This window comes from Dama dama, chromosome 28, assembly GCF_033118175.1.
Source record: "Dama dama isolate Ldn47 chromosome 28, ASM3311817v1, whole genome shotgun sequence".
Classification (NCBI taxonomy): Eukaryota; Metazoa; Chordata; class Mammalia; order Artiodactyla; family Cervidae; genus Dama; species Dama dama.
The window spans coordinates 13,325,480-13,348,318 of NC_083708.1; the positions used below are offsets into that span (position 1 = coordinate 13,325,480).

Consider the following 22,839-nt stretch of genomic DNA (forward strand, 5'->3'; position numbering starts at 1 on the left):
GGTCACAATCTAGGGCCTGGGGCAACAGTATGTAGGAAGGTCAGTCATGTGAGTAGGGTGTAGGTGAGGTAGACACTGGCTGACTAAGGCATGAGCAGGGGATGTACCTGAACACAGAGGTTTTAAAAGTATCAGTTCCAAAAGGCTGGACATTTAACCTTCAACTCTTCAGTTCTTCTAACTAACCATCATGAACATTTCATCCACAAATACATTTGAATGTCTCTGGAATCTCCCTATTCAGACTCTAATCTTCATCAACAGAAGGCAAGGTGATGGCTGCACTAGAAATTTCAAAGACTCATATAAAGCAAAGGGACCTAAATTATTGTTTATAGGCAGTCACTTGGTGATCAGGGCAGCAATTCGCTGAAAAGGACAAAAGATGACTGCGTAGAAGTCCCTGCCCCAAATCCAGAACCAAAAGTAATCCAACAGCCTCCGCCAGGCAAAAAACGAGATTCAGTTCAGTTCAGTCGCTCAGTCGTGTCCGACTCTGCGACCCCAAAACCGCAGCACGCCAGGCCTCCCTGTCCATCACCAACTCCCGGAGTCCACCCAAACCCATGTCCATTGAGTCGGAGGTGCCATCCAGCCATCTCATCCTCTGTCGTCCCCTTCTCCAACCATAGGTAATCCAACAGCCTCCGCCAGGCAAGAAACGAGGTACACACGCACCAATCCACATGCACACACTCCAACACGCTTCGCCAGGAAAGTCGCGCCAAACTGCCAATCAGCGGCGACGCTGGACGTAGACGTGACGCTGTGACATCATAACAAGATGGCTGCTCCTTGAAGGATTTCTCTCCTAAGTGCTTTCCCCTCGCTAGTGTCAGGATCCGAGTTACAGACGCTGCCTTTCTCCAGCAATGTTCTGTATCCGAGGCTGTGGCCGCCGGGTCGCGGCTTCCCTCACCAAACAGCACCTTGCGTCGGTCCGGTTCGGCGGTGACAGCGCGGCGCCCTGGACCCCGCACTTCGACGTGGTGGTCATCGGCGGAGGACACGCAGGGACCGAAGCCGCCGCCGCAGCAGCTCGGTGCGGCTCCCGGACTCTGCTGCTGACGCACCGAGTGGATACCATCGGTGAGTGGCGCGGTGTGAGGCTTGCCGAGAGACGCACGCCGCCAGGGTCCTTCCCCTCCCAGTGCCTTTTCCTCCGTAAGTCTGGTGAGAATCCTGCGGAACGTTGTTTTAGCCTGATGTGTGTGGCGGTACCGGGCCAGAACTCTGGACTTGGCTCTTCTCTGGACCACGAATTGTGCTGCTGTTGACAGAAATTAGTTGGAGGAGGGATGGGGGAGAGATGCCTTGAGAAAAGAGCAAACTCTTAAGAATACTGCTGATACTTTATTTCAATGTTGCCATTTGGTCTTTACCATCTTGTTGCCTCGGTTAAAAAGTGAATCAACGTTATTAGTACTTGTTTATTAAACACCCATTGTGTTTTTCTGAAGATTTTGTGAAACCCTTTTGAAGAACGAGGCTATTGTATTTTATATTCATACTGAATGTTTATTCCCCAATTTTATGACTACGACCCGACTGTGCTTTTTGGCACTTCACAAGCAGTGTTTGGACGGCCATAATTTAAAGCAAGACTCCTCTCTGGCATCATCATAGATGCCAACTAGGACACTATCTTGTAAACTATGCATGCCTGTGTCTTTCCTCGTGCATTTTGCTTACGAGTCATCAGTAATTGAAATGTTAACTTCACTTTCTGTACTGAAATACTGTTTAGAAATAACCATTCCGTTTATAACTGTGGAGAAATATATACTTCTGTTAACAGCGGTTCTTTTGGAGAGAGACTATGTGATTACCCAAGTAAAAACCAGGTACTGCATTTCAATAATAATAATTTTAGAAGTTGAATGAACAGAAAAGTATATTATTGAACTAAGATGATCAGATAATAGTATAAGTGGTGTAGTTTTGTCAGGGATAAAGGAATTCCCAGCAAAACCTGTGTTTATATTTTTATACCTATACAGTGTGTCCTAAGTTTTCTTTTTAAATAAATGGATTTCAGAGATATTTAATAACTCTTATAAATGAGCTTAATGAATGACAGTTCTATCTTAAAATCAAAGTCTCATTTTTTTAAGGTACTTTGATGTAGTGGAGTATGAAGTATTTCTGCTTGTTCTGAGAAAGATAGCTTTGACTTAGAAGATTAAAATTCCATAGGAATACAGAATGCAGGAATTGTCCTGTATCAATTTAGTCGTGTCATCTGCCATAATAAAGTCAGAGGTAGAAAATTTTTTATTTTATTAATAACCTCAGAAATAGTGCTTTTTGACAAACTATTGTTTGCCATTCATGACAAAAGAGAAAAGTCTTTTAACGCTAAACCACTCACTGGCAAGTAGAAACAGGATTACTTTAGATCAGTAAAGATTTACCCCTAAACTAAGTTTAGATCACACTCCCCAAACACAAAGCCTCATGGGGAAGAGTGTTTACCTAAATAAATAGCGATTCTATATCAAAGGAAGGAGGAAAATAATCTACGCAGCTGTCATCCCTGTTTTTACAGTAGGGACACTGAGATACAGACGTGGACAACTTGCCAAGATCACGTAGTGCTTATAAGTGGTAAGTATAGGAACTGAACCAGAACTCTGCCTTGCTTCTAACCGTGCTCATAATGACTGCACTATTCAGCCTCCCTCTGGAGACCATGAAAACTTTTGGAGGCTTTGATGCTGGCCACAGAGGATCAGCAGTTGGCCTGTATGGAAGACATTAATTGATTGTAACTGTGAACCAGTACGAAGAAATTTCGTAAATTATGTGTGATTTAGGAAGGTTTCATGAGGTAAGGTTTTCAAAATCACATTGTGAAGGAGAAGGCAGCGTAATGACGTGCTACAAATATGTACAAGAGAAAGATTCAAAAGAAACTTCCAGCAACGGTTTGTCTTCCAAGATGCCCTGAATAACTCTTGCGTCCCATTGGGACTTCAGCAGTTTTAGTGTTTGCTTCAAGTGTTTTATTTTTAATCACATGATTCTAGTCGTTAGTACAAACATTTCCCTATCAACATGCACTATGTGGAAGATGCTCGTATGTTTATTTTGTTTATGTCTGTCCTCTTTAGGTCAGATGTCCTGTAATCCTTCCTTTGGTGGCATTGGAAAGGGGCATTTAATGAGGGAAGTCGATGCCTTGGATGGCCTGTGTTCTCGAATCTGTGACCAGTCTGGTATACATTACAAAGTATTAAACCGGCGCAAGGGACCAGCTGTTTGGGGTCTGAGAGCTCAAATTGATAGGAAGCTTTATAAGCAGAACATGCAGGTAAGAACAGGGCACAAAAACAGGAAGGACTGTAGTGATTATTTAACTGTTCTTTTCAACTTGCATTCTCTTTTGATAGAAAGAGATCCTCAATACACCGCTGCTTACTGTTCAGGAGGGAGCTGTGGAAGATCTCATCCTTACAGAACCGGAGCCCGAGCACACTGGGGAATACCGTGTCAGTGGCGTTGTTTTGGGTATGTACTGCTTACAGATGATAATGACAGTATCAGACTCCATGTGAAAAGTTTATTCTGAGTAGCTTCTGGAGATGTTTTGCTTATTCTAGGAAATTGTTGTGTTTTCTGTTCAAGTATGAGGGAAACTATATAGAAAAAAATCCTATTCCTCATTTCATTTTCACCATGAAGCTCACATTCTGTACCATCTTATTTTGGGACTCTATAGCCTGCATAATTGTGTATTTTCCTCTTGGTATTTCTGTGGCCATTTTTATTTTTCTTATTTCTGACTTGAGACATTTTAAATTTCTCTTTTACAATGTTATTATGTATTTATTTGAGTTATATATTAATTTTTAAAATAAAATTGCACATGCACATGTTTTTTACAGAAATTAAATAGAATTTAAGTTTGAATGGAAAAGCAGTTTATCTCTGTTTTCTCCCCTTAAAGACTTAACCACTTCAGCCTTTTTAGCCTTCACTGCAAACACTAATTGGAAGATTTGTGTGTGCACAGTTATTTAATGGTTTGACTGACTCTGTACAGTCTAATGATGAGGGATTGAAATGGCCTTTTTGTTGGGGAATTCCCAAACATCGATGTCTGTTAATCCTCAGGAGAAGAATCAGTCTTCTGCCAGAGGACTGGACTGTTAGCTTTCTAGGCACAAAGTGGTAGAGGGGCTGCACTGGAGAAATTTATCCTTTTTTTTTAATTGGAGGATAATTGCTTTACAATGTTGTGTTGGTTTCTATCGCACAACAACTCAAATCAGCCCTGAAAACTTCATCATTTAAAATACAGATATTAACTAATTTTCTGTTTAAATTTTATTATAGGTTTATTTTTTAGAATGGGATATACATGGTAAAGTGTTGTTTTTTGTGTTTTTTTTTTTTTTTTTTACTTAGGAAAAAATGAGTGTATTTGTCTTACACAATAAGAAGGACATGGGTAGACAATCCACATTGTTATGAAAGTCCTAGCCATGTCACCAGACACCCTTGCCCTTTCCATTGTCCTGCTCTATCACCTTTGGCTGTAGCTTTCATTCCAGTGTTCATAAGACCAAAGTCACACATCCAGGTATCATTATCATATCAGAAAGAAAACGAAAAAGAGGGAAAGGGTAAAGACCAAATAAAGACAGAGCAAACATGCTGCATTTCCTTTTAAATAGGATTTCCACTTTCCTATTAATAGAAGTCTAGCCCAGCATCTTCTTGAAGTCCATTGGCAAAAACTGCATCCTAATGACCTTCTATGGCCTCAAGTTGGTGTGAGAAGATAAATATTCTTAATTAGTATATTTCACCCAAGGAAAATTAGAGTTATTAGTCAAGAAAGAGTGTCAGTTGGGTAAGGAATTACTTATATTGAGAGTTCTATCGTGACATAAATATATCACCTATAATTTACAACCCACATAGGCATTGAATATATCTGGTGTGGTAGCCATACTATGCAGCAATCCTGCTACTAGGCATGTACCCTGAGAAAACTTCATAATTCAAAAAGACACATGTACCCCAATGTTCATTGCAGCACTATTTACAATAGCCAGGACACGGAAGCACCCTAGATGTCCATCGATAGATGAATGGAGAAAGAAGTTGTGGTACATAAACAGAATGGAATATTACTCGGCCATAAAAGGAACGAATTTGAGTGAGTTCTAGTGAGATGGATGAACCTAGAGCCTGTTATACAGAGTAAAGTAAGTCAGAAAGAGAAAAAACAAAATATTAATATATTAACGCATACATATGGAATATAGAAAAATGATACTGATGGACCTATTTGCAGGGCAGCAGTAGAGGCACAGACATAGAGAACAGACTTGTGGACACAGTGGGGGAAGAAGAGGGTGGGACAGATGGAGAGAGTAGCATTAAAACATATACATAACCATGTGTAAAATAGACGGCAAGTGGGGAGTTGCTGTATCATACAGGAAGCTCAGCCCAGTGCTCTGTGACAGCCTAGAGGGGTGGGGTCGGTGGGGAGTCGGAGGGAAGGTTCAAGAGGGAGGGGACATATGTGTACGTCTGGCTGATTCATGTAGTTGTTCTATGGCAGAAACCAACACAGCGTTGTAAAGCAGTTATCCTCTAATTAAAAGGAAAAAAAAGTGAAGGAAAGCAGAATGATATTGTTCAAACTTTACTGTGAGGAATTTGGTGGAATCAGAGTTAAAAAGAAAATACATTGACTGGAGAAGGTGCTTTGGAATTAGACTTGTGTTCAGACTCAGCTTTGGGTTTCAGTTTGTTCATCTACAAAATTGGGAGAGTAGTGTGTATTTCACGAAATGAGAAAATGTGACTTGAGGTTGAGGTTGGCATATAGTAAGGATTTAATAGATTATAATAAAATATTTAATAAATAATTATAATGAATTAATAGATAATTGCAACATTAATAATAAAAAAAAAACATGATAGCTGCAGCCAGCTAATGCCTAAAAAAAAATTTTTTTAAGAAAAAATAAGTTGCCATTTACCACAGGCAATTAAAGCCAGGGGTCTGAAGAAATTTTCAATTGCTCTACATTCCACCTGAATTTTTTAAATTCTGTATAAGTAATTTATGATGTAGGCATATCTTTTTTATAGATTAGAAAGCCAACTTTCGTAAAGTTCAAGTAGTTTCCCCAAGTCCCACAGCTAGAAAATACCACAGTCAAGAACTCAACCCAGGTATTTAAAAACTTAAATGTTCCTTTTGCATCATCAACAGTTCAAAGGGGATGAAAGAAGGCAGAGTGAAAAGGTGGTCTCTCTCTCTCAGTTTGTGCTCCAGGCAGCCAGTTTCCTTCCTCAGGAGCATTCCTAGGCTCTGGTGTGGTCTGTCTGTCTGTGATTTTACACTTGACTTCACGCATAGGTATATGTGTTCCACCCCCACACATAGTAGTAACATATTGTACACGCTCTGCTATACTTTTTTTTTAACCACTTAATCTGTATTTGCTTTGCTTTTTGGGAGCTATGTTTCTTTCTTATAAGTTCATGGCTTTTATTCTGTGATTACCTTAGTTACTATGATTTTGTATAATACACTTAATCTTCCCTTTCTTCTGTCAATGTTTCCTGACTTCCCTATGTTGAACAGTTAACTACTTTTATTTTCATTTCCCTTTCTCTCTGCCTCCTTTCCTCTCCAGACTTGATGATTATATTGATTTTATTAGGGTAGCCCTTTATCCTTTTTGAATTATTTTTACTTGTTACTTCAATTAGTATCTTCAAATGCTATTTCTTGGACCGTGTCTATATTTTATGGGCCCAACAATACAATTTTTAATTAACTTTTTTTACTGAAGTGTAATTGATTTACAATGTTTCAGATGTACAGTGAAGTAATATATATATTCTTTTTCAGTCTTTTCCATTATAGCTTATTAATAATTGGTTTTTTATTGTAGTAAAATGTATATAGCATAAAGTCTGCCGTTGTAGCCATTTTTAAGTATGCAGTTCCACACCATTAAGCACCCCCACGGTGTTGTGCAGCTGTCGGCGCTCTCCATTTCTAGAACTTTTGAAATTTAGTTGAAATACTGTACCCATTAACAGTAACTCCCTATTACCCAAAGACCTGCATTTTTTTGTATGGTAGATCCATCTGTAGACAAACCTTTATATGTGGGTTTCAACTCTTTCTCTCATCTTCAGCCCCCAGCTACACGTCTACATTTCTCACATTCAGTCCTCCAGTCTCTGAGCCTCTGCAGGGCAGATTACTTCATTGTCATCTGTATGTTCTCTTCAGGTTCTTGAGTTATAGCTTTCTCCCTTCTGCTCAATCAGTTATCACTCTTCCAACCACTTTTAAAAAAAATTTATTTTATGTTAGAGTATGGTTGATTTACAATATTGTGTTAGTTTCAGGTGTATAGCAAAGCGATTCAGTTAAACATATGTAAGGTATGTATCCATTCTTTTTTCAGGGTCTTTTCCACTGTAGGTTATTATAGAATATTATGTAGAGTTCCTTGTGTTATACAGTAGGTCCTTGTTGACTATCTATTTTATTTATTGTGATGTGTTTATGTTAATCCCAAATTCCTAATTTATCCATCCCACCAACCACTTTCTATCTTTCAAAAATATTTGAAATTTTTCATCTTTTGGCAAGTTCTTTCCCATTCTTGTGGTTCTCGTGGTTTCATATCTTTTTTGCTCCTTTATTTTCTTTTGGAATTTTAAGAAGGAGAAGAAATCATGTGAGGTGAGATCTGTTAAATTTAACTAGAAGTCTAAATTTGATTAATTTAAAAAATTAACTGAGACCAGCTATTCAGTGCTGACTAGACTTTAGGAACATGTGTATCTGTGATAATACATTATGCTCTCCATCTCAGCTTTCTTGGATTCTTCAGATTGATAACATACAACCTTCTTACTGATTTAAAAAATCTTTTTCAAGTTTCTAAAGACAAATTTTTCTATAATTCTCCTACAAATGGGTAACATTCTGATTTGATCCATGGTAACAATTAGAACATGAGTTTTGTTCTCTTTCCTGTCCTTTAGCGGATGGAAGTACAGTATATGCAGAGAGTGTGGTTCTGACTACTGGGACGTTTCTGAGAGGCATGATTGTAATCGGATTGGAGATGCATCCAGCTGGACGTTTAGGGGATCAGCCTTCCATAGGTTTGGCTCAGACTCTGGAGAAGTTGGGGTTTGTGGTGGGAAGATTGAAGACTGGGACTCCACCCCGAATCGCCAAAGAATCGGTTAATTTCAGCATTCTAAACAAGCAGACACCAGATAATCCATCCATACCGTTCAGCTTTATCAATCAGACAGTGTGGATTAAGGTGAGATAATTTACGAAAATCTGGTTTTAAATAGGGAATATAGACTTTTTTTTTTTTTTTTGTATTCATTTTTCACCACTATTAATTGGGGCACAAAAATATGTTCTTTAAAAGGATTAGCTGATTTGGCTACTTGGGTACTTCCTCATAAATTCTTTTTCTTTCTTTCTTTCTTTCTTTTTTTTTTAATTGGAGGCTAATTACTTTACAGTATTGTGGTGGTTTCTGCCATACATTCACATGAATCAGCTAGGGGTATACATGTGTTCCCCATCCTGACTCTCCCTCCACTTCCCTCCCCATTCCCCATAAATTCTTAAATTTCATTGCTTTGATAACTTTACTTATTTAAACTTTTTGAAATAATTTCAGAAAAGTTGTAGGACTGTTACTTGCCCTCTCCACATATAGAGACATAGATACATATATTTAACGTATAGAACAGTAACATACACACTTATTTTTATTCTTTTTCCAAAACATTTAAGAGTAAGTTGCAGAGATCATGACCCTTTACCTCTAAATACGGCAGTCTGCATCTCAGCTAAGCCCAAAGACATCCTCATATACTCAACGCAGTGATGAAATTTGGGGAATTTAACATGGACACAGTGCTGTTATAGAAAATAAAATTCATAGTCAGATTTTTCTGACCACCCCAATACATTTTTTTGTCCCAATGTTCTTTTTCCAACCTAGGATCATATATTGCATTTAATTGTCATTTCTTTTTAATCTGGAATAGTTCCTCAGTCTTAATAGTACTGATAATTTTGAAGATATAGGCTACTTTTACCTATCCTTGGAGTTTAAAAAAAAAGCAAGCTATATATTGTGTGTTTAGAATTACGGGCTAGTAGTTGATACTCCTAATTTCTAGTGAGTGTTACCCTGATGAGTGGCTATTTATTTATTTATTTGACCATGCTGCACAGCTGTGGGAACTTAGTTCCCCGATCAGGGATTGAATCCATGCCTCCTACAGTGGAAGTGTGGAGTCCTAACCACTAAATCATCAGGGAATTCCCTCTTTTGACATTCTTATCTTTCCTCAACACTTTGTCTTAATGAGTTTTAAAGTAAGTCTCAGACATCATTTCATCCAGAAATACCTTGGTACATGTCTTCAACAAATAAGGATTTTGTAAAAATCAACCATACTACTATTATCGCACATAGCAAAACATAATTTCTTAATATCATCTGATACTCAATGCTCAGTTTTCCCTAGTATTAAATATCAGTCAGTTCAGTTCAGTTCAGTCGCTCAGTCGTGTCCGACTCTCTGTGACCCCATGAATTGCAGCACGCCAGGCCTCCCTGTCCATCACCAATTCCCGGAATTCACTCAAACTCATGTCCATCGAGTCGGTGATGCCTTCCAGCCATCTCATCCTCTGTCGTCCCCTTCTCCTCCTGCCCCCAATCCCTCCCAGCATCAGGGTCTTTTCCAATGAGTCAACTCTTCGCATGAGGTGGGCATAGTATTGGAGTTTCAGCAGTATTAAATATATATATATATAATTGAAGTATAGTTGAACTACAATGTTGCAAGTGCATTCCTAGTATTTTAGAGTTGTTTTATTTGAACCAAGAACCAAATGAGGTTCATACATTATATATCTTATAATAGTTCCCCTCTTTTTTACATCTGTGTGCTGTGCTGTGCTGTGCTGTGCTTAGTCACTCAGTTGTGTCTGACTCTTTGCAACCCCGTGGACTGTAGCCCGCCAGACTCCTCTGTCCATGGGACTTCTTCTGGCAAGAATACTGGAGTGGGTTTGCCATGCCCTCCAGGAGATTTTCCCTACCCAGGAATCGAACCAGGGTCTTCTGCATTGCAGGTGGATTCTTTACCAGCTGAGCTTCCAGGGAAGCCTCTTTTACATCTATATGTGGAAAAAACTGAGTCATTTCTGTTCTGGTATTTCCTACATTCTAGATTTGTAGATTTGTCTGATTTCACTGCTCTGGTGCCTTGAACATGTTCTGCATCATTAGTATTTTCTGTAAACCGTTGATCTGGAGGCTTATGTAAATTTAGGTTCATCTTTTGGGTTGTTTTAACAAGCATACGTCACCATTAGTATTTGGCATTATGCATAGATTTGATATCTATACAAGTAAGTTTCTATCATGTGTGGAATTTATTTGAATTAGAGGCAAACTAATAGAGAAGCAAAACAGTGTTGTGACGAGTTTCCGTGTTTTAGCCAGAAGATCAGCTGCCGTGTTACTTGACTCACACTAACCCTCGAGTGGATGAGATTGTCCTTGAGAACCTTCACCTTAACTGTCACGTTAAGGAAACTACAAGAGGACCCCGGTAAGGACAAAATACCTGTGCTTAATTACAGTAAGGATTACTGTAATCCTTTTTTATTTGTTTCATTAAATTTTTAAATTCCAATGTCCTATTCTAGATACTGTCCCTCCATTGAATCAAAGGTCTTGCGTTTTCCAAACCGTGTGCATCAGGTGTGGTTGGAACCTGAAGGAATGGATTCCGACCTCATCTACCCCCAAGGGTTATCTGTGACACTGCCAGCTGAATTACAGGAGAAGATGATCACCTGCATCAGAGGCTTGGAGAACGCGAAAATGGTTCAGCCAGGTAAAGAGAACGCCAGCTGCCCTTTGGTCTGAGCTCAGCGTTGCTTAGCAGACAGTGGAGAGATTGAAGTTACATCATGGTGCTTAGAGTCCAAGGAGACAAAACCCAGCATCTGCATGTTTATTAATAAAATAGTCTCCACATTTGAAGAGCATTTAATGATAATCTTTGCATCTCTGCCTTGAGGCAAAGATTTTGCTTATTTTGTGCCATCTGTTCTTTGGCCAGGCTACGGTGTTCAGTATGATTACATGGACCCCCGGCAGATCTCTCCTTCTCTCGAGACTCATTTGGTACAGCGGCTCTTCTTTGCTGGACAGATAAATGGCACTACTGGTTACGAGGAAGCTGCAGCTCAAGTAAGAAGTGTTTCAAATGTTACTATAAACAGAAAAGGAGTGTTTAACTGGTGTTCCTCCTCTTGACATCTGTCATGATTGCTATATAGAGCTTAGATACAACTCATAGCTGTAATAGAAAACTGACTTCTATTTCAGGACATATGGGGGTGGCTTCTGTATACAACAGGATTTTTAAAACACTGTGTCTTTGTTATTCTTTTCTGAGCTCCTAGATCCGGTTGCATATTTTGATTAGATTTTTGTATTGCTTCTGAAATTTAAAAAAAGAAAATTTAGTTCTTTTAACCTAACCTAACTTTATTGAAAATTACCCTGTTATTACTCCTTTTTAAACAGAAAGTTATGTTATTTTTACTTGTAAGTGGGAAAAGGCTAAAAAAGTCTTACAAGTGGATTTTTTTTTTTTTAAAGATTAGCCACCTGGTTTATCAAGAATATTAGATATTTTTGAAAACAGTGAATTATAGCATTCTAAAGTGGTACATTACCCATATTCTGTTTGTGAATATGAACTGCATTTTCTGTCTGTTGGGTCCCTTTTGGGCCAGCCTGCTTCCTTACTGCCTGAACCATTTTTTCCAGGTAGTATCTGAATAGGATAGCTCTTTGTTCAGTTCATAATGGCCTTTTAAACATTTCAGTCCTCTTGTAGGGCGTGATAGCTGGAATCAATGCAAGTCTTCGGGTCAGACACAAGCCTCCTTTTGTCGTTAGCCGAACAGAAGGTTACATAGGAGTCTTGATTGATGACCTCACCACGCTGGGCACCAACGAACCATACCGCATGTTTACCAGCCGAGCCGAGTTCCGGTTGTCACTGCGTCCTGATAACGCCGACAGCAGGCTCACGTTCCGAGGTAACTCTTACACTGAGTCCTGCAACCAGACATTCTCTGCTTTTAAGACCTCTTTCATTATAATCTCCCCCTCCCCCTTCTAGGGTATAAGGAAGCTGGTTGTGTGTCCCAACAACGATATGAGAGAGCTTCTTGGATGAAGTCTTCTTTAGAAGAAGGCATTTCTATGCTAAAATCCATTGAGTTTTTAAGTACTAAGTGGAAAACCTTAATTCCAGAGTCTTCTATAAGTAGTGGTAAAAGTCTGCCTCTCAGGTATGCGTTTTTTGTGTCAACTTTCTTTTTATAGAAGAATGGAGTCATCTCAGAGAGATATTACCTATAGATTCCTACGTACACATTTTAAACGGATTCAGTGGTTATGTTTGCTTCTTTTCAAAATTCTTTAGACATAACTTATTTCCTTACTCACGAATGACAATATATATGATTCTAAATTGTTTTTTATTGTATTTCTCTGGGGCTCCCATTGAGTTCTGCCTTTCCTAAGATTTAGAGGGCATAAACCAAGAAATAGCATAATCTGCTTTCTTTTAAGCATTGAACATTTGGAATGGTCTCATCTTGCCTGTGAGCCATAGCAGGGAAACTGATTAAGCAGTGTTACCAATTCTTGAAGAGTCCCTTGCTACATTTTAGGAGTTTTTTTGTCCTTGTTTTTACCATTCTGGTTGTATGGACTCTAAGTCTAAAGGACATTATAGAGAGCTTTTTTGATTCAGAGATACATTTCTGAAAACCTCATGTAATTCAAAATTTGCATCAGTCACCACTGATTTTTCCCATTTAAAAAATGTAAGCTAACGGGTGGGGAAGGGGGCGGCGGGGAGGTTTAGAAGGTATAAATCTACAATCATTGTATCTTAGAAGCACATACTGACTTGGTCTTGCTGCTGTGTCTCCAGTATGTTTTTTGTTTATAACTTTCTCCTTTTTCTCAGTCCCTGTTTTGCTTGTGAGGAAATTTGTAGACTTAATGGTATATTCATTTTAATGCCACTTTTTGTCATCCCCGATCTCTCTAAGTGCTCTCTCCTTAACTAACAGCCAGACTGACATGTCTTTGACTTTCATCTCATCACAGTGTTTCTTGTTTACAATTTGTGTTCCCAGATTTTCATGGGAATTTCCCAAAGCACTGGCACCCCTGTTAGAGGATAGTAAGCAGTTTTTTAATTATGGTAACGGTAAATAATGGGCTTCCCAGGTGGCGCTAGTGGTAAAGAACCCAGCTGCCAATGCAGGAGACATAAGAGATGTGGGTTCGTTCCCTAGGTCAGAAAGATCCCCTGGAGAAGGACATGGCAACCCACTCCAGTATTTTTGCCTGAAGAATCCCATGGACAGAGGAGCCTGGTGGACTACAATCCATAGGGTAGTGAAGAGTCAGACATGACTGAAGTGACTTAGCAACAATAAATAATAAAGAATCTGCATGGTTGTCACCCAAACCAGGGGGTCTCATTCACAGGAAAGACAGCTTGGTTCACAGGTAAGGGTAGCAGATTTGTTTCTTTACCAGTAAGTGGTACTGGGAGATGGTAGTAGTATAAGCATAGTTTTATATTTCACTCTGTTGTCCAGCTATTTGTTTAAATTTAAGAGGGTTTATTATTATTTCAAACTTTGCAGAAGAATTTGTAGCATTATGCTTCTTTTAGGCCAATATTGCACTATGTTAGATTCTATACAATTAGAATTTGTATTCAATGTGACTAATGTGGATTGAGGTCATAGTGAGAGCAAGGGAAGTCATTGTTTTCAACACAGTTTAGGATGCTAATTGATGAATAAAAATATGAAAAAGGAGGGGGCTGTCAGTTTATATTTTTACCTAATCCCAAGAGTAGCCATTTTGTTAAGGTAAGTTTTTTTCTTAAACAGAAATTTGACCAAATGCTTTTCTTGTTAATTCAGGTGTCTTTCCTTTCAGAAGGAAACAGGGGCCTCATCCTCCTGTTTGATTTTGGCAGAATATTTATAGCCTAGTGTTGAGCCTCCCTGAAAGAACTCACTTGGTCAATTCCTAGATATATGAAGCTCAAAAGATAGAAAAATTGGTCCTAGGACGTGTGTCGTATCTGCCGCACACATAGCAAGCTGTGCGCCAGGCACTGAGAAGCGGAACTGGACTTTGAGCTCCCATTTTGACAAAAGAGATCCACAGAGCGTGTGCGCACACATTTCCTGTCAGGACCATAGGGAAACCTGCTGATGTGTCAGGTAGCGCAGAAACTGTTTCTTGTGTTCTGCAGAAGTGTGCTAACTTGTCCTTCTGTGGCAGCCCTCTGTACTCTGAGGCTTAGGCTTCATTCAAAGCTGGTCTTGAAGTTTCGATCTGCAAACTGCCCCAAGCCTTCTAAACAAATTGTTTAAAAGCCTTTTAAAAGATGTATTTATTTTTGGCTGCTCTGGGTCTGCATTGTTGCCCATGGGCTTTCTCTAGTTGCAGCAAGTGGGAGCTGCTCTTCACTGCGGGGCCGGGACTCCTCGCTGCAGCGGCTTCTCCTGTTGAGGAGCGCAGGCTTCAGTAGTTGCAGCTGGTAGGCTCCAGAGTGCTGGGTCAGTCGTCGTGGCGCACGGGCTCAGTTGCCCCACGGCATCTGGGATCTTCCCAGACCAGGGATCAAACCCATGTCCCCTGCATTGGCAGGCAGATTCTTAACCACTGGACCACCAGGGAACCCTAAAACCTTTTTAAAAGTTAAATGGTCATAGGCTTTTCTTTGAGGTCACCATCCTGTAAGATTCCTAAGGTAGCTCTTTTTTTGGTTAGTCATTAGGAGGTGTGTTCCTGTATGTTCTATAATTTTTATTTTATTTTTGGCCGCCCTGGGTCTTCGTTGCTACATGCAAGCTTTCTCTAGTTGTGACTGGTGCGGGCTGCTCTCAAGTTGCAGAGCATGGGCTTCTCGTTGTGATGGCTTTTCATGTCGCAGAGCACCAGTTCCAAGGCGAGTGAGCTCTGTAGTTCTGGCACACAGGCTTAGTTGCCCCATAGCATGTGGGGTCTCCCCAGACCAGGGATTGAACCTGTGTTCCCTGCATTGGCAGGCGATTCCTAACCATTGAGCCACCAGGGAAGTCTTGATCTATAATTTCTGAAAGGACAACCCCTTTTCTTTTGGAGTTTAGGGTTATTTGGTTTCATTGTTTCATTTCAATAGCTTATCTGATGAGACTTCTGAAATTAATTGACATAATTCATCTTGTGGAGCACAACAAAGTTGACAGCTGCCTGTGGGAAGAGGTGTCTGGCCTTTCCTAGACTGTCTGAGATGAGACAGGCCTCTGCAGAGAGTGTGACACATGTCTGTGGTGATAGAATGAGCTGTTTAAAAAAACACATCTGGGAGGCCTGAAAGGACTTGGGGCCCTGGGATGGGCAGATTTGACTTTCTTTTGACTTGATAAATTAATTGGTTTAATTGATTTTGGGTGGACAAAGTTGATCAAAAAAGTGATCTATTAAAAGAGGGAAAGGGCAAAGTAAATAAAAATAAAATTAAGGCAGTAAGTGTAGTGTAGGGAAAGTATACAGATCAGTGAAACCTTGTGAGAACCAAGCAAAATGAGAAGGAAACTGCAGGGTATTTTCCAGTCTTGGAACAAGCAGATCTCCTTTAGTTGGTCCTGAGCCTGCGTGTAGAAGGATGATGCATTCACAGGACGTGGGCTTAACGTGACTTAGATGTAAATTCTTAGGGAGTTCAATCACACCCTTGTTTTCAGAGGATATTCTGTCCTAATAGGAAAGCTCTGGAGGAAAAATGGATTGTTGCAGTACCAGTTTACCAGCCACTTACCCCTCTTGACGAAGGAAATGAGTTGAGAATCACATGCTCTCAAAAAATTGCAGAAGAAGGAACACTTCCAAACTCATTCTATGAAGCTACCATCACCCAGATAACAAAACCAGACAAAGACATCACCAAAAAAGAAAATTACAGGCCAATATTACTGATAAACATAGATGCAAAAATCCTCAAAAAATTCTAACAGAACTCACCAACACATTAAAAAGATTATATACCATGATCAAGTTGGGTTTATCCCAGGGATGCAAGGATTCTTCAATATACACAAATCAATCACTGTGATACACCATATCAACAAATTGAAAGATAAATACCATATGATAATCTCAATAGATGCAGAAGAGCTTTCGACAGAATTCAGCCCGAGAACCACATGCTGATCTTCTGGAGGTCCGGCTGTGTCACAGATGCTGCTGTGTTTGCTCAGTGTACTTGGGGAAAATTAGAAATATATTGATATTATTTATTCTGAGATTTGGTATTTTCAAGGAATTTTGTTCTTAATCTGCCTGATATGATACGGACCCTTGTGTTAATGAAACTTTTCTGTGTTTGTAGAGCTCTTGATGTTCTGAAGTATGAGGAAGTTGACATGGAGTTGTTGGCCAGGGCTGTTCCAGAGCCCTTGAAGAAGTACACCCAGTGTAGAGAGCTGGCCGAAAGACTGAAAATAGAAGGTAGAAAATTTTCTAGTTAGGATGTCTGTATGCTCAATCTTTTCCAATGAGTCAGCTCTTTGCATCAGGTGGCCAAAGTATTGGAGTTTCAGCTTCAACATCAGTCCTTCCAATGAACACCCAGGACTGATCTCCTTTAGGATGGACTGGTTGGGTCTCTTTACAGTCCGAGGGACTCTCAAGAGTCTTCTCCAACACCACAGTTCAAAAGCATCAATTCTTTGGTGCTCAGCTTTCTTTATAGTCCAACTGTCACATCCATACATGACCACTGGAGAAATATGTTATATTTTTGTGTATTATTTCATTTGATACTTAAAAAGTGTCATATGAAGGATAGCTACTAGCATTATGTCTTAATTTACAGATAGTCATAACTTGCCCAGGGCCACATGGTTGGGGAGTGACAGAACTGGGCTTTGAACCTAGTATATCTGTCTACAAGGCCTGTGCACCTCACAGCTCTCTTTTGTTGTCAAAAAGACCATCATAACTCCTCTGGGTCAGCCCATAACATTTCGAGATAAGGCAGCTAAGGCCCAGAAGTATCATGATGTGTTCATTGTCAGAGGGTAATTTATTGGTAGAGCCAGGCTCAGAGCTGAGATTTTTCTGGCTACCAGTCAAGTGATGGAAGCAGAAGCTGCCAAAACCTCTAGGGAAGACTTGCTTTTCTTAAACAGGACAGAATGACCACCTCAATATAGGTTTTAAAACAGCTCTTGGATTTATTTTTCTAAGAATGGAATGCTTTAATTACAAAATAATTGCTGAATTGTCTAAGTTCACTCTGAATAAAACTTCAGTTAATTTATTTAAATTATATGTTATCATCCAAGAATATATACTTTTAACAATTATAGCTTTATTTGAAGACCATCTCCTTGGAGAAACACCTTATCTTTACAACTTCAAACCTACAGCCTGTTGAAGAAAGTGTTCCAACCAAAATTTGCATTGAGAAAGAAACCAGTTTTTTTTTTTCTTAAAATTTTCTAGACTTTTTAAATGATAAGGACATGGAATAAGCTGCCAGACTGAATGTTGTAGTTAATACGCAAGATAGTCCCTCTCTTTATTTTAACCTCAGTCTCCTCTTCTGCGAAAGGGAACACCTACCCCACCTGTCATGGTACTGAGATCATGTATCCAAAAACTCTCTGTAAATTGTAAAAAGCTAGAAATATGTAGGTTGTTAATGTTATCTGAATATTACAACATAATTAATTTTGTTCACCAGCCACTTATGAATCAGTATTGTTCCATCAGCAACAAGAAATAAAGGAAGTTCAGCAAGATGAAGCTCTCCAACTGCCAAAGGACCTAGATTATTTGACTCTCAAGGATATATCTTTGTCCTATGAAGTTCGAGAGAAGCTCCATTTCAGTCGCCCACAGACGGTAAGAAAACAGGCAGTGGATAGGAACAGATCATAAAGAGCCAATGCTTTAATTTTTAAAAGCTGGATTTGTAGTGGCCATGTAACTAATGTTTTATTTCATCATAAAAAGCTTAACCTCTTATTTTCTTTATATGGCATATTCACTTTATATGACGGGTGTCATATTTTTTATGAGATAAAAAAGCTTAGTCTAAATAAGTATCTTGAAGTCAAGAATTGGGTTGATTATAATTATCTAACCATGTGCATGCTTGTTTATATGCATGACTTAAACTACTTTAGGTTAAACTAGAATACATGTCAGTGGTTTTCAGATCACTGCTTGGATCCCTCCAAGGAGTTCCATAGTGTGGCCTTGGGAGCCGGTAGGAGCAAGTAGAGGAGCAAAGAGGCCCCACCCGTGATCCTGCGTGTGTCTGTGTGCTTTGCATTTGCATGGGTACATGGACACCACGCTGTACACGTCTGTTAAAAACTTGGCAGCATACAGTATTGAATTTGTAATAACAAATATTTAAAGACTTGTAGGCTGTATTTATTGATTCTGAGATACATTTTTAACATCTCTGAGTTGTAGCTTGAAAATTGATGGTGTATCATAGTTTAATGGGCATTGGGTTGGGTTTTTTTTTATTTTTTTCAGTGGTTCATAAAATAAAGGAACATTTAACAAAACCATGGCCTGCAAAAATTTTTGAAAAGATTTGTTTAAAAGAGGAGTGATTTCATCAGCTAATATGGTATTCTTAGTCATAGTCATCATGGAAAGCAGCAGAGAGGCCTTAAGTTTTATAGCTGTGTCTTACTCATTTGGGGTTACATTTTTGTAGATAGTCATAGGCTGCACGGCCCAATATGATAGCCGCTAACCAAGTGCAACCATTTACAGTAATTAAAATGAAATGAAGTTAAAAATTCAACTCCTCAGTCATACTGGCCACATTTCAGATGCTCAGTAACTACAAAAGGCTATTGGCTGTCATACTGGACAGTTACCATATTTTTACACTGCCAGTGTTACAGAAGTTTTCCATTATCACAGAAAAGTTCAGTTGCATTGTACTGGTCATCAGAGTTCACCTCTTAACCAAAATTCTAAAATATCAAAAGCTCTAACAAACGTTTGCTACAGAGTCATTTGGTGGCAAAACAGACCTGAACTGATGTGAGGTCTTTATACCACTTGGAGTGAATAAGTCATACATTTCAGTGCAAAAATATACCATAGAAACATTACTGAGATTAGTCCTAGGGTGCTGACCAGCACACTGCCAGTGATGTTAGTTTAGTTTAACAAAAAGAAAAGGTTAGGTACTCTAACATCTGTTACATGATCTTAGACAAGTCATTTTAATGTCTCTGAGTCTCACTTTCCCCTGTTTTTAAAGTGAAGATATTAATTATAACCACATTTCTACCTACTTTCTAAAGTTACTTTGACAATACGTTAAGATAAAGTTTTGAAAATATAAACTGTAACATACAGATCATTATCAAGAGGAGAATAAATTTGGTTATAACTGACATAGCTCATTTATGTTTCTCTTGTGGTTTTAATTCCTAGATTGGGGCTGCCAGTCGTATACCTGGAGTGACACCTGCTGCCATCGTTAACCTGCTGAGATTTGTGAAGACCACTCAGCAAAGACAGGCAGCTATGAATAGGTTGCCCAGAACTGATCAACGGTTATGTGATACAGACAGACTTGAAGAGAGTCACTTATAGCTTTCTATTCATAGAAGAGTTAATCGGAACAGGAGTGTAGACAGGAGATAAGAAGAATTTATATTTAGCACCTGTTAAAATAACTTCATTAGGTTTTGTGGCTTTGTCATTAATTTATAAATAGATTATAATTCTGCTTTTTTGTTTATCTGAAAAAATAGTTATAAAGTCACTTTATACTCTTTGTTTCAGGTGTTCTAATACAGTATACCTATTAATATAAGTTTGGGCAGTGTTCATCAAAGAGAGATACAGTGGAACTAAAACTGATCCTGAAAAAAAAAAAAATCTCAGCTTGTGGATTTGCCTACTCATAAGGACAAATTTACTGGGAATTCCCTGGTAGTCCAGTGGTTCAAACTCTGCACTTCTACTGCAGGGGACCTGGATTGGGACCCTGGTCAGGGAACTAAGATCTGCATGGCATGGCCAAAAATAAATAATAAGAACTTTGTCCATTAAAGGTACCAAATTAAAAGTCTTATCTTTCAACTAGTTTTGAAAGTTAGCAGGCTTCTGCTTAGTTAACGTTATTTCAAAGCCCTCAAATTCTTAAGGCTAAAAATTTGAAACTACAAAATTATCCAGAATCATTCAGCTAATTTCCAGTGCTGGGCTGCAGCATGGTGACTAAAGTTCCCCTACTGAAAGTCAGAATTGACAGAAAAATCTGAATGGCGCTGGTACTCTCCAGTACTTCTGTGATACATGGTTACAGGGGTTAGGGGGGTGACCAGCCGGGTCTTTGGCTAGCTCCTCAGTCACCTTGACCTTTCTTCACTGACTAGAGGATGAATGTAGCCAAGTGGACAAGAGGACCCTACTTATCCTTGGAAATGCCAACTTAGACCTTTCCTGTCAGTCCAGGGAGAAGCTCCCTTGTCAGCCTCAAGCCAAAGCAGGTATCTCAGACAATTCTAAGCACCCTGAAATCACTTTGGTTACAGATCTATGTGTTAAGCCTGATTATGGGTGTGGGACAAATATCTTCTTGCTATAATCATATACAGCCTCTTGGATGTAGCTCGGATTCCATGGCTTTCATCTAATTTTGCCTTTCCACGACACAGCCCATGATCAGTAGCGAGGAAAAAGCATTGGACTGGCCAAAAAGTTTGTTCAGAAGATGTTACGGAACACCCTGAGTGAACTTTGTGGCCAACCCAATATGTGTAATGCTGGATGTTGTAGCAGTGATGAATTCTTTTTGATATTTGATTTAGTAATTTCAGTAAGTGGTAACTTTTAGTTATTATGGCCATTCCTAGTCAGAATTCTTAACACGGAGGCATATTGAGTACAATTCTGTATGGTATTTGTTAAAAGAGGGTATTTTGTACTACCTGTTTATCACTAGGGGGAACCATTGATTGTAAACTTATCTTTTTCTGGTTAATTGCAGGAGTGAAAGCAGTGAGTGGGGTGCTTATTGAATGGAATATAGCAAAAATTTATTTTGAGGAAATAAAAAATTCCTAAATGCTTTGGAAGTTTCTCAACAGCTGTAATTTGGGCCTAGTGACACCACGTATAAAGAAGCTTGGGTTTTATAATGTGATTCTATTACAATAGTAACTATCTTACTGAAAAATGTTTAATAGAAAACATATGTTTTAGGTTCCACATTTAGGATATGAATGCTCTTTAAATCCACAATTTAAAATATATTGTTATATATATTATACAAAATTATCTCACTTAACAGAATATTTCAGAACAGCCTACCTCCTGGTGCTAGGAGCCAGAAGTGCTACAGACCATGATGCGCTGGGAAAATCAGCTGAAAATGTAACCTTAGTCCAGTTACTCTATGGAAATCCCCCAACAGGGACAACAGTCAGCATCCAACAGAAGTTGGCCTTATGATTTCCTCCACCCACCACAGACCACATAGCCTGGTAGTTTGAAAAGCTGGGCACATACTGAAGTTCATTTCAACAGGAACACCAGAATTAAAATGAGGAAATGAGGGACTTCCCTGGTGGTCCAATGGTTAAGAATCTGCGCTTCCAACGCAGGGGGCATGGGTTCAATCCCTGGTCAGGGAACTAAGACATTACGAGCCACACTGAGCAGCCAAAAAAGGAAAAGACTAAGAAACACCAAGCATTTGTCAAATTGCTTGAGGAGGGAGGGAATATGAAGATAAGGACCTATGCTAAATTAAACCATCACAGCCTTGAATTACAAAGTTACCTTATAGACAAGTGTTCGAGTTTTATTACTGATTGTTTTAAACTATTTTGTCATTTTTGAGTTTCAGCCTCCATTGGAATAGCCATGACTTTTCCCTTTCAGAAATTTCAACTCCTAGAAGAATGCCCTGCTCAGGAGAAGTGGTCAGAAATACCAGGAAAACCCCCAACAGACAAGGGGTTCCCTCAGAGTTGGCAAAGCTGCTTACGCTAGAAGGTATGCAGTATCGATAAACGTTCCCCAGGCTCCCTCTTCACAGTCTTCTCTTGTTGCACTTACCTCATCCACCTTAATTTTTAATACCTGTCTTACTTTAACTTACTCTTATTAACATGTAAACCTCTTCAATGCAGGCAGTGCCATGGTTGTAGACAGTCAGAACATGATTTTTGAATAAATGAAAAAATAGTACTAAAGGCAAGAGATGGCAAAACTAAAACCTAACTGAATAATTAAATAGGATAAAAAGACTTATGACACATATTAAGAACTGCACACTTAAGCCTTTGCCTTTCTCTCTCTCTCTGGTCTTCACATTCTCTTCAGCTTCATTTCCTGTTTCTGTACTGTTATCCCTGCTTGTCACTGCTCCTGATATGATACTAAAGCCTATTTTTTATATTCAAGCCATTTTATTCAATCAGAAAATATTTCCTAATTTAAAAGTCAGATTAAAGATACAATTGAGGAAATTCCTTGGCAGTCCAGTGGTTAGGACACAGTGCTTTCATTGTCAGGGCCTAGGTTTGATCCCTAGTCGGGGAACTAAGATCCCATAAGCCATACGGGTGGTATAGCAAAAAGGTAAAAAGCATTTAAAAGAAAATTAAAATGGGCAAAATGCTTGAATAGACATAGC

General features: G+C 39.1%; 1 protein-coding gene across 4 annotated transcripts; it reads left to right on the plus strand.

The window, feature by feature from the left end:
* The first annotated feature begins 765 nt into the window (after positions 1 to 765).
* MTO1 (mitochondrial tRNA translation optimization 1) lies at positions 766 to 21,268 on the plus strand. Of its 4 annotated transcripts, none has more exons than XR_009690976.1 (13): positions 947 to 1,844; positions 2,549 to 2,607; positions 3,114 to 3,313; positions 3,393 to 3,510; positions 8,038 to 8,327; positions 10,541 to 10,653; positions 10,751 to 10,941; positions 11,170 to 11,300; positions 11,956 to 12,160; positions 12,244 to 12,415; positions 16,537 to 16,655; positions 17,925 to 18,056; positions 19,623 to 19,760. XR_009690976.1 is itself a non-coding variant. In XM_061131876.1 (13 exons), exons 1-13 carry the CDS (start codon positions 1,627 to 1,629, stop codon positions 19,782 to 19,784), a joined length of 2,139 nt encoding a protein of 712 aa, XP_060987859.1. In that variant the 5' UTR covers positions 947 to 1,626; the 3' UTR covers positions 19,785 to 21,268. The 4 variants fall into 4 exon arrangements, 3 of the variants coding, with proteins under 3 accessions (XP_060987860.1, XP_060987859.1, XP_060987861.1); XM_061131876.1 differs by having other exon boundaries at positions 17,896 to 18,056; positions 19,623 to 21,268; XM_061131878.1 differs by having other exon boundaries at positions 1,002 to 1,089; positions 17,896 to 18,056; positions 19,623 to 21,268.
* Positions 21,269 to 22,839: the final 1,571 nt, after the last annotated feature.